Here is a 13,334-nt window from a genome sequence, read left to right as displayed (position 1 = left end):
GATGGTAATAGGTTGGAGTGTAACTCGATGTGTAAAGGTCTGAAATGGTCTCTGCGAGGCACAACTTTCATCACTGATGTGCTCTTACTGCCCTTGGGGAATTGTGACATGGTGCTCGGTGTTCAATGGTTGGAGACTCTAGGCATTATACAATGGGATTTCAAAAATCTCACAATGGACTTTCATTTGGATGGCCGTAGACATATCTTGAAGGGAAGCCAAAGTGAGCACAAGGTGCACACTGTTTCTGAGAAACAGAGGAATAAGTTGCTAACTTACTGTGAGGGTGTTCAGTTGTGTTGCATCAAGGTAAATAATGAAGGGAATGCTGACTTATTAGCTGTAGAGAACACAGAGGAATAGAACATTGAGCTACCTGCCCCTATTAGCTCATTTTTTAACTCTCAGAAGCATATTCTTGGAGAAGGTGTTGTCCTGTCTTCTACACAAAAGAGAGCATTGATCAGGAACTTCGACGACTCACAAGTTCCCATTTTAATTGAAGTTCATTCTCCAGATATTGTCAGTACAAAGGGAAATAGAAGTAGGAAGATTTTGAAGGAGTCATCAGTGAGGTTATCAATGAAACCAGGTCGAAAATGTGGAAACTACCATGAGATTGGACACCATGATTCGAGGAACTGCAAAAAAGGTGAAAGAGAAGACAACACAGGGGCAGTGAGAATCTGGACAAGAATAGTTCACTTTGTAGCGTGTTTAGTGCACTTATTATTCATTTTAGTTCACTTTTGAGTGATTTTTATCTCATTGCAAACTTGTTTTTTGTAATATAATTTCTACTTTAGGATTCTGCATATTACACATCAGATTTCTTCTTCTGTTTCTTTTTTTTCGATTGAATCAAGATTCTGTTAATTAAAGTACTCTACGAATTCTTCATATTTCTTTGGGTCAAAATCAATCAAAATAAATTCTTCTTTAGAGTTTTGCACATTAAACATCAGATTCATCAATAATTTTTTAAGTCGGTTTTTGAAATTTTGCAATAATTTTAGAAAAAAAGGTTCTTTAATTCTATATCCAATATAATTTTCATTTTAGTGAAGTATATTGAATATACTTCACTAAAATGAAAAAATAGTACGTTATAGGGAATCTTGAATATACTTCACTATACGCACAATATACATCACTATATGCTCATTATAATAAATTGAAATGAAAAGTAGTATACTATAAATAATACTCTTCACTGAAATATCAAACATCATATTTACTTCAATATAAACAACATTTACTTCACTGTAAGTGAGTTTTGTTTCGTTGAAAACTTCTTGGTTCAACATACTTATTTCGTTGCGTGCCTAATTTTAAGTTCAGTCAGTATAAGTGTGAATTAGTTCACTGCTTACATGTTTTTAGTTCATTGTGTACTTATTTTAGTTCACTGTGTACTTATTTTAGTTCACTGTGATTGCGAATTGATTCACTTCTTTAGTTGTTTACTTCATATCAACTATTAATTAGTTTATTTGTGAACTATATTTTGTTAAACATCATTTGTGAACAAAAGAGCTGGTAAAAATCAACTAAATCTATATATCTATGAATTCCATAAATAAAAATTTTGAACAAAGTATTAATGTATGTTATGAAACTATTGAATGTAAATGAACCGAATAGGTATTATAGTTAACTGAATCATGTTATGAACTATATCAGTTTCTACAATTGTTTCATTCTCCATACATGCATCAGTTTCCCCTACTCTTTATATTTCTCTTCGTCTTTCATCTTTCTTTACGTATATCAGCAGCTTCGGAAAATTCACTGGTTATCCTATCATATAAAGAAAGCAAAAAAGGATTAAATAACAACATTCAAACACAATATACTTGAACATAAGCATAATTCTATATTTTCACTATAAACACAATATAGTCACAATATAGACATAAAATACTTCACTAATACCATGCATCACAAACACTTCACTCTAACCATAGAATACTTCACTCTAAGCACGTTTTTACTTCACTGGGATGAAAAACAGTGCACTATAAGCATGGATCACTAACACTTCACTCTAACCATGAAATACTTCACTTTAAGCACATTTTACTTCACTGAGATGAAAAAATAGATCACTAATAACATGGATCACAAACACTTCACTCTAACTATGGAATACTTCACTCTAAGCACGTTTTTACTTCACTGAAATGAACAAACAGTGCACTATAAGCATGAATCACAAACACTTCACTCTAACCATGTAATACTTCACTCTAAGCACATTTTACTTCAATGAGATGAAAAAACAGATCATTAATAACATGGATCACAAACACTTCACTCTAACCATGGAATACTTCACTCTAAGCACTTTTTACTTCACTGAGATGAAAAACAGTGCACTATAAGCATGGATCAGAAACACTTCACTCTAACCATGGAATATTGCACTTTAAGCACATTTTACTTCACTGAGATGAAAAATCGATCACTAATAACATGGATTACAAACACTTCACTCTAACCATGGAATACTTCACTCTAAACACGTTTTTACTTCACTAAGATGAAAAATAATGCACTATAAGCATGGATCACAAATACTTCACTCTAACCATGGAATACTTCACTTTAAGCACGTTTTACTTCACTGAGATGAAAAAACAGATCACTAATAACATGGATCATAAACACTTCACTCTAACCATGGAATACTTCACTCTAAGCACATTTTTACTTTACTTAGATGAAAAATCAATATAGTTCACTAGTACACAACACCAATTCATTCACGTAGAATGAACCAAATCGAGAAACAGTTGAAGTGAAAATTACAACATACCTTCAGTTTTGTCCTTTTTTCATTAGTTTCTACGGAGTGAACCAATAATTCACTCATTTTTTTCATTAGTTTCTGCAGAAACAAATTCAACAAATAGAAAACAAATGAATTTTTGAACCTGATTACACAAATCAAGAACCCGATCCAGCAAATCGATAACAAATAACAAAATATACATAAATTTGAAAACAAATCGAAAAACAAATTCAACAAATAAAAAAATTACAAATTACCTTTAGTTTTCCCCTCTTCTTCATGACTATCTTCCTTACTGTGGGAAAATATGAAAAATCGACTAAACCCTAGCTATGGAATCATGTAGAAATCACATAATTGAAGAGGAAATCCCATCACTTTGGAGAGAATTAGAGCGAGAACGAAATCTGGAAATGGGGAAGCAAATTGAACCCTATTTCATTTAAACCATTGAAAAGTCTATTATGCCCTGCATTCTTATAGTGAACTGAATCATTCACATAGTGAAATAATTCTGCTTCAATTTTGAAAATCACATGGCTAAATACCAGCCCTTGATTTCTTAATCTTATGGCTGAGATTTATTCTCTAGTTATATACTTAATGAGCACTTGCCCCATATCACTACTATATATATATATATATATATATATATATATATATATGATTGTATTCAAATCCTTTTCTCCTTATTAATCTAATCTCCTTCTTAATCACATCCGTGGATTTATAGTGATCTAATGGTTTAAATCTTTGGCTGAAATTATTTAATTTTCATAATTTTTAACGTGTAAAGGGCATAATAGAGATTAACAATTGGAGTTAGTTATGGAATGCTCCATGATTTCAGCCGTGGAGGATTTGTGCAGTTTCTCAAAATATTTTCTGCAGATTCTGCTGAATTCTTTCTCCATTAGTCCGGGTTTAATTTTGCTTGAATCACACATCATCTTCCCGATTTCATTCGCGATTCTCCGTGTTCACGTTTCCTGCTCGCTTCTGGGGTAGGTTTCCCTATCTCTCGCTGCTGTGGACGTTGCGTTTTTATCTTTGATTTAATCGATATTAATATGATTTTCAATTGCAAAAAGTTGTTCACCAGTAGTCTCTCGACTTTGTTAATTATGTATATTTATGTTTGTAATTCATCTTCATCTGATCAGTCGCAGGGGATTAGAAGCTGACAAAAATATTCTCTTGTCTCCTCGACGAACAGGTCTGTCTGATGACTAAGTACTCTACCCGCTGTTTATTGTTTTCGCCCATGGTTATTGATTTCGATGTTTTCATTTTTTTTTGGAAAATAAGTCGCATTACCAAATATGTGTAGATCATGAAATTCGAGACCTTCGCTGCCTTCGGAACTGTGCTCTCTTGCAAGATCGCAGTCGATCACAACGAGAACTCGAGGGGCTATGGCTTCGTGCAGTTCGACAAGGAGGAAGCCGCGCAAAACGTACTCATAATGTACATATTGTTTAGTATAATGCGTAGTTTAGTTTCTGTAATGCATTATTTGTGATATGTAATGAACATTTATACGGCGCGTTTAATTTAATTTGTGTCGTGTTTCGATGTTTGGAGCACGTTTTCTTATTTTCCCTAAGGGTTTAACAAGCCTAGGGGCTAGGGTGTAGTATGTTCTAAGTCTAAAAAACGTTGTCCAAATACAAGAGCTGCAGTAATTCGTCTGGGGTTGCACATAATGTACATTTTGTATAGTATAATTTCTTTGTGATATGTAATGAACATTTATCCTGACCCGTTTAATTTAAGTTGTGCCGTGTGTCGTTGTTTGGTGAACGTTTCTTATTTTTCCTAAGGGTTTGACAAGCCTAGGGGCTAGGATGTAGTATGTTCTAAGTCTAAAAAACGTTGTCCAAATACACGAGCTGTAGTAATACATCTGGGTTTCCACATGCATAACGCGTAGGTATATTTTAAAACAGATATACATAATGTACATATTGTGTAGTATAATGCGTAGTTTAGTTTCTGTAATGAATTATTTGTGCTATGTAATGAACATTTATCATGCCCCGTTTAATTTAGGTTGTGCCGTGTTTTGATGTTTAACGCACGTTTCTTGTTTTCCCTAAGGGTTTAACAAGCCTAGGGGCTAGTATGTTCTAAGTCTAAAAAACGTTGTCCAAATACACGAGCTGCAGTAATTCGTCTCGGGTTGCACATGCATAGCGCGTAGGTATTTTTTAAAACAGATACACATACTGTACATATTATGTAGTGTAATGCGTTATATAAGTTTCTGTAATGCATTATTTGTGAAATATAATGAACATTTATCCTGACCCGTTTCATTTAGGTTGTACCGTGTTTCGATGTTTGACACACGTTTCTTGTTTTCCCTAAGGGTTTAACAAGCCTAGGGTCTAGTACGTACAACAGCAACCACGTGATACCTAAAACATTATAAATAATGCATTCAAATAGCCAAATAATGTACAGAATCAGTCAAGTAATTAACATACAAATACTGCATTCATTCTTAGACTCATGTACAACATCAGTCTAATGATGCATAATACAGGATAACTAATGCATAGAAATAGCTAAATAATATACAAATAATTATTCACTCATTGCAATTCCTACTGGCAGTATATCATCGACCGCCTCGTTGATGTCCAATTTTAGCTGCTTTGATGCTGTACAACATACATAATAATAACATACAATTAGTTACATAATGTACAGACTGAATAAAATAATGTGGACAGTTATATTGCATTCACTTATACACCCTTGCACAGAAGCATCAAAATAATGCCTAAAAACTGATACATAATGCATTTTAATAATCAAATAATGTTCAGAATAAATCAACAAATGCACCATGAATATTGCAATCACTCATTGTCACATGTCCAACTACAGTCACACAAAACATAAACCATGATAAATACTGCACTAAAATAACTAAATAATGTACAGATCCGGTCAAGTAATAAACATACAAATATTCCATTCACTCTTTGACACATATACAACAACAGTCACATGATGCATAAAACAGGATAAATAATGCATTCAAATAGCTAATTAATGAACAAAATCGCTCAAGTAATGAATATATAAAAATATTCCATTCACTCTTATACTCATGTACAACAGCGGTCAAATGATGCATAAAACATGATAAATAATGTATAGTAATAGCTACATAATGTACAGATTCAGGCTAGTTATGAACATAAAAATATTTCATTCATTCTTTAACTCATGTACAACAGCAAGCACTAGATGCATGAAACAGGTATATAATGCATAGAAATAGTTAAATAATGTACAGATTCATTAACACAATTCACATATAAATATTGCCTTCGCTCTTCGAAGGCTTTACAAAAGCATTCACATTATGTATAAAACATGGTAAATAATGCATTCAAACAAGCGAATAATGCACTGAGTAAATCAAGTAATAAACATACAAATATTCCATTTACTCTTTGACCATATACAACAGTCACATGATGCATGATACATGATATATAATGCATAAAAATAGTTACATAATGTACAGATCCATTCAAGTAATGGCCACACAAACATTGCATTCAAGTAATGACCACACAAACATTAAAACATCTTCTATGTTCATCCTCAACTGCTTTGTCCCTGTCCAGCAGCACCAACATGCATCAAGAAATGTGCAATATAAGGAATACCAAATAGATATATATTGTAGAAATAAATGTACCAAATGAACATTAAAATTACAACCAAAAAATTTCCACTGCCCAGCATCATATATAATGTACTCATTTAGGTAAATACTGCAGTGACATATAGTTATATTAAAAAGAATGTAACAATTACTTCCTTTACTCTTTGACTATACAAAACAACAAAAAGGAGAAAATTGGAAAACAATGAGGAATTCATATCAGTATACTAAACCTGCTTGAGCTCAGGTTTCGCTAAACCTGACATGGCAAAGAAACTCGTCGCGTCATTTCCAGTTAACCGGCCATCTCGATCTGTAAACACAAATGATAACTGAACTAAACGGCTAATATTCCATAGACGGAAACATTTCAACTTAGAAATAAAAACAAAATTTGAAAAAAAAGGAAAGAGGCAGCAACCTGTATCTGCAAAGTTGAACCAAATTTGATACATTTTGTGTTGCTCTTTGGAATACAAGTTTATGCCTGAATCGATTTCCATTTCTCGGCGAGAATTTGAATTGCTTCTGTATGCAGTGCGCTGGTGATAATATTGTTCAAACCAGGAAGGGTTATTGGAAATCAAGGCAAACCCCGGTGAATTTCCGAGAAAACGGCTTGATTTTGAGTGGCTGCGGCTAGGGTTTTTACAGGAATTGGGAAGACGCGTCGAGAGAGAGAATCGGGAAAGATATTGTGAGTAAATTTCGCACAATACGTTTTCATCAGTTTTGAGTACATAAAATGACTACTTCACCCTCATGATGCACGAAATTGGTCAAATAATGAAGTGCGGGATCATAAATATGATTTTAATCAAGAACGTCCATCCTCCTGATCCAACGATCCAGATTGCGAAGAAACTTAAATCTAAGGGGAGAAAAGGAGTTTAACACTACCCTATATATATATATATATATAGGGATGTATTCATTTCGTTTTTGTATCTTTTGTTCTTTGTTCTTTTTAATCTCAGCCCCACGATTTTGTCATCCGACGGTTAGATTGGTGCCACGTGTCATTTAATAATGCAGATTTTCAGTTGAATAATGCACACCGACTAATAATGCACCATTATAGTGTAATAATACAGATCATCTGGACCGTTGATGAATGAGATCTAACGGCCCATATTAAGAAGAATAAAGGATCTAAGGGATGAATAGGAGAATAACGCTCCCCTATATATATATAGAGAGAATTCCTAGCTTCGTTTCATGCGTATATATATAGGGGTGCGTTAAAATGATAACCATATTTATGGTGATAACCTAATAACCTATCATTTTATGGGTCAAAAATATCATTTTTACTAAAAATTATATTTATACACTATAAAATGATATTTTTTCAGCATGCATAGAATCAGGGACGGAGCCAGAAATTCTATATAGGTGGGGCAAAAATACATATAGAGATATTTTAAGAATTAGAGAAGGGGCATATATAGAGGATATTTCAAAAAATTTTAAAATTAATAATCAAAATAGTATAAATAATTTTTTCCAGCTGGGGCAATTGCCCCTTGTGAGGCTCATATGGATCCGTCCCTGCATAGAATGATATTTTTAATCCATAAAATGATATTCTATTTTATAAAATGATATATTTCGTCCATAGAATGATAGGTTATTAGGTTATCACCATAAATATGGGTTATCATATGATCACGTCCCTCTCTCTCTCTCTCTATATATATATATATATATATATATATAGGGGTGCATTATAATGATAACCCCAATTTCCGTAATAACCCTATAACCAAATCTGGACCACACATTTTTAAAATCTCGCGGTTGATATTCAAACTTAGATTTACTTCATAAAAAAAGCGCGGGGGTAAATATGTCATTTCTCTCATGATAAAATTTATGTATCCAAATTTCGCTCATTTAATTTCTGAATTTCGCTCATTTTATCAGTCAGTCAAAAGTATCATTTTATCAACTCAGAGTATCATTCTATCCGGGAAAACTATCATTCTATGCAATAAACCTAACATATATCATTTTATCAGTCAGTCAAAAGTATCATTTTATCAGTCAGTCAAAAGTATCATTTTATCAACTCAGAGTATCATTCTATCCGGCAAAACTATCATTTTATCAGTTTTATGTCATTTTGTCACGTTAAAGTATCATTTTATCAGCTTATATGCAATTTCTTCAGCTAAACTATCATTTTTATAAGGTTACTGTCATTTTATCCGCTTAGATTATCATTTTATCAGGTAAAAGTATCATTTTATTAAACAAAAATGTCATTTTATACATCAAAAATACATATCATTCTATCGGCTGAAAGTATCATTCTACCCGGCAAAACTATCATTCTATCGGCTGAAAGTATCATTCTATCCGGAAAAACTATCATTTTATCAGTTTTATGTCATTTTGTCACGTTAAAGTATCATTTTATCAGCTTATATGCAATTTCTTCAGTTAAACTATCATTTTTATAAGGTTACTGTCATTTTATCCGCTTAGATTATCATTTTATCAGGTAAAAGTATCATTTTATTAAACAAAAATGTCATTTTATACACCAAAAATACCTATCATTCTATCGGCTGAAAGTATCATTTTACCCGGCAAAACTATCATTCTATCGGCTGAAAGTATCATTCTATCCGGCAAAACTATCATTTTATGCAGTAAACCTATCATTTTATCATTTTACGTGATATTTGGCGAAATTCAGAAATTAAATGAGGGAAATGACAGTTTTACCCCCGCGCTTTTTTTTATGAAGTAAATCTAAGTTTGAATCTCAAAACTATCATTCTATGCAATAAACCTATCATTTTATCATTTTACGTGATATTTGGCAAAATTCAGAAATTAAATGAGAGAAATGACAGTTTTACCCCGCGCTTTTTTTTTATGAAGTAAATCTAAGTTTAAATCTCAACCGCATGATTAGAAGTATGTGTGGTCCAGATTTGGTTATAGGGTTATTACGATATTTAGGGGTTATCATATGATCACGACTCTATATATATATTCCTACTTATATAGAATTCCTAGCTTCGTCTCATACGTGTAGGACTAATGAAAGGAGAGTTTCATCTGTGGTTATGAACTAAAAAGGAAATGTCTTTCTATATATTTTTTTTCCTACTTATATTTTTATTAGTACCTTCGAAATTTAGTAATACTACTCCCTCTTGTTTGAATATCCAAGGAGTTATAATAGTAAGAGATGTAAATATGCAATAGAAATCGCGAGAATATATAATAAGAGCACAATAGACAAATTTATTTATATTATTAAATTAAGTTTTGCTTTATAATAGATATAGATTAGAATTGGGCTTCAATTGAATAATTTTGAAGAGTTCAAATTCAATCAGAATTGTGACTACTGATTACAATGAGATTCTAGTAGTTAGAACAATAATACTATAAACAACGATACTATAATATAATAGTACTTAGATAAAATAAAACGGATATTATACGCAGATCAAATTGGTCAAACAATTATTATATACGTCAGCAACTAAATAGAAACTCCTAATTTAAGGATTGCTACAATTACTAACATAGCCGCTGACCTAAACACACACCACTTCAACATTTGATTTAGATACAAACACTGGTTAGTTCTACTTCTACCCAAACCAAATCCAACTAATCAAAACTGGAAACTTCAAAGTATACACACTACCTAATTACCACATATTGCAAAGATCCAACACAACACACTTAAAATTAGCAACACTTCTTTCACATCAAGTGATTGATCCATCCCCAACAGCAATGCAAACTCTCAGACTCAAAAATCCCAAGTAGATCACCATTAGGCCAATCCCCAACAGCCTTGTAGGCCGCATATCGTTCCGTGGCAAGACAACGAGCGCCCAAACAAGCCCTACGGTTAGGAAACCGAGCGTGTAGTAGAGAGTGCTATCCTCAGGCACCACGTACGACGCTGGTTTCTTGGACCAAGCTCCGATGAGCAACGAGACGCCCAGCCCGACAAGGATGTTGAACATCGGCCCAGCATAGCACCCGGACATAGCAACCTGCACGCCCTGTCCCCCATTCAGGGCTATGGCCATATTCGACATTAGGTCACCCATCGAGTTGCCCCATGCCAAGATGGTCAGCCCCAAAAGCGACGCCTTGATCCTCATGATAACACCGAGTGCCACCATCAAGGCCACAAGCTCATTCGCGATCATGTAGAACCAGACAATGCTCATCAAGAATCCCCCAAGAACCCATGGGAGCAAGAATTGTGTAGGCGGATGTTCAGTACTTGTTAATATAAGCGCGAGGAGGCCAAGCGTCGCCCCAACTACAGCACCAATGAGGCATACAGTCGTGTTAGCCGAGCTCCAGACAGAGGCTACTAAAATGGGCGCAAGAAACGCGCTACAAACAGCACATGTTTTCGACCACCTTCCCTCCTCAACAATGGGAATGGTCAGCCTTCTAGGGATGGCCAACGGCATCTCTAGCAACTTACAAAGACCGGACCAAGAGCACCACGGCCGCTCACACCTACTATCCTCCTCCTCATTCCAACCCCACAAAACCTTTTCACTTTCACCGTCACCATTTTTACCAGGCTCGTGGGAGTAAATTGCGACATGCGACGACCACATCCAATGGGGAAGCCTCGATTTTTTAAGATACGGAACGCCATCATCAGACTTTAGCAAGGGATGCTCAATACCCTCCTCAGCATTCCTACAAAGTGGCAATAAAGGCCTTGAGCTCCCACCATCCGAACTCAACAACACCCTCTCACGGTTCCTCAATAGCTCGCTCGCAGCAACACAGATGGCGTAAAACACGTATATCAAGGCAAACAATATAGCCCCCCAAAGGCTCACCTCACCTACAAACAAGATTGCCCAAAGTGACATAATGGCAATGAGGAAAAACCCCACATCCCTCAAAAAACACCTCCTATCAATCTGCACATTCTTATCAGCTACACACAATGAAACAGTCCCAACCACAATGCAGGTCACAAAAACAGCCCCTCCTAACACACTGTTCAGCCCCACATCGCCCGAATCCCTCCCTGCAAAAGCAGCAATGCTAGCAAACACATCGGGCGCCCCGTTCCCCAACGGAAGCAGAGTCACCCCTGCAACCGTTGGGGGCAATTTCAACAGATTTGAAAGCATCTCCAAACAACAACAGAAGTAATCAGCTGCTGTATTCCCTAACAAGTAGAACAACGCAAGCAACCAAATCCCTAACACTAAATACCCCAAAGGCTTAACCTCCGCACAATCGCAGTAAAAGAAAATCAAGTAATTGAGAAAACCTCCTGAATTGCAATCTGGATTAGCCCTCAAATACTCGCACTCTGTGCCAAATCCACTATGCTGGTAAATTTCGGTGCAAATTGTCGGATTTTTGCTCGATTGGAAATTCCTCCTCTGCGTGATCGGATCAACAATCGATGAATTTTGAAGACGATCATCGCTGACGCCTGTCTTCTGGTGATAGCTCAGCAACGGCTTCTCTGTAAACGGACCCCCGTTTTTATACACGAAGAAAACAAGTAATATCAAAACGCAGAGCCCATTACAACTTCCCCGAAATTTCGAACGATTAAGACAAGTGAGAAATCCCATCGTCGAACCCCACAATTGGACTGGTGAAATTAGCAGATAGCGACGGTCAATTTGAGGAAGAAATTCAAAAAATCTTAATAAATGCGGCTAGTGAGGGTGAAATGAAAAGGAGTGGGATTTCAATTTTCAATCGAAATTCCCCATAAACACCAGATGAAAAGTTTCGATTTTGATCATGAAATCTGAAGCAGTAGAAGAGGAGATAAACGGGGAAAAGGATTTCAAGTGTGTGGTGCTGCAGAGAGTATGGAAATTGCAGACTTTTTGGCCGAATCTCAGTGAAAAACGACAAGTAGGATCGTTGAATTTTGGGTGCATCTAAGATACTATAATTTGGAGTAATGAGAATAATTAAATAAGTAAAATAGAAGAGAGAATGGGACTCGTAGATTAAGGAAGAAGCAAACAAGAGCGTGTAAACGGGGAAGACGACAGGACAGGTGGTGGAGTAAGGCTTCATTTTGGAATATGGAAAGGTAATGATGATAAGCTACGTGGATTTTATGCTTATTCCATACACATTGGAAATTGGAATCATTATTTGTTTTTACTACTCTAGATTATGATTCATTGGTACACTCTCACTAATTGGAGTATTTTATTATGTTAATTCTAGACGCCTAAAAGAGTAAAATATCTGGTTTAAAAATTTAAAAACATTCCATATCATCGAGCAGGATCGATCACTTTAATAAATGGCCAACTTCTAATAATTGACAGACATGATATTATTACAAAATTAGTATACATAATTCACCGAATCAAATAGTACTAGTATTATAAAACTACTCATATCTAATCCACCAAATTGCACACTTCTTTAGAAAATATTTCAAGTGGGTAAAATAAATAAAAATAGGTATATTTGTCGGCAAACATATCAACTAGGAGTACTATTTATTACTGAGTCCTTCTAACTTTCAATTTGTCTTATATTTTTAATATTACGGTTTATCTATGATAATACAATGCAGTATTATTATATATACATATATTGTTTTTAATTATATGATACTTGGAGCATCCATAAGGCTCATCTCTCTACCATTTAAACTTGATTATTTATGATTTATACAACTTTTTACTCCATTTCTTATTCAAGAGATATTGGAGCATTCATAAGACTCATCTCCATTTAAACTTAGATTATTTATGATTTTACACAATTGTTGGTCGTGAAGGATATTGTTGGTGCTTTGCTGTCTAAAACATCGTTGAAGACGTCGGAATGGTTGAGTATGTTGATATT

General features: G+C 34.7%; 1 protein-coding gene across 1 annotated transcript; it reads right to left on the bottom strand.

Annotated features, from left to right (window-relative positions):
* Positions 1 to 9,919: 9,919 nt before the first annotated feature.
* On the bottom strand, positions 9,920 to 12,554 carry LOC121778398 (cation/calcium exchanger 4-like). Its single transcript, XM_042175747.1, has one exon. It carries the CDS (start codon positions 12,083 to 12,085, stop codon positions 10,220 to 10,222), a length of 1,866 nt encoding a protein of 621 aa, XP_042031681.1. The 5' UTR covers positions 12,086 to 12,554; the 3' UTR covers positions 9,920 to 10,219.
* Positions 12,555 to 13,334: the final 780 nt, after the last annotated feature.

The sequence above is a fragment of the Salvia splendens genome, chromosome 19 (genome assembly GCF_004379255.2).
Source record: "Salvia splendens isolate huo1 chromosome 19, SspV2, whole genome shotgun sequence".
Classification (NCBI taxonomy): domain Eukaryota; kingdom Viridiplantae; phylum Streptophyta; class Magnoliopsida; order Lamiales; family Lamiaceae; genus Salvia; species Salvia splendens.
Note: the sequence above shows the minus strand (reverse complement) of the source record. Positions and strands in the feature narration are given on the sequence as shown.

Bases quoted from the DNA above. Each gene is read 5' to 3' on its own strand.
- LOC121778398 (XM_042175747.1), bottom strand. From the start codon at position 12,085: ATGGGATTTCTCACTTGTCTTAATCGTTCGAAATTTCGGGGAAGTTGT.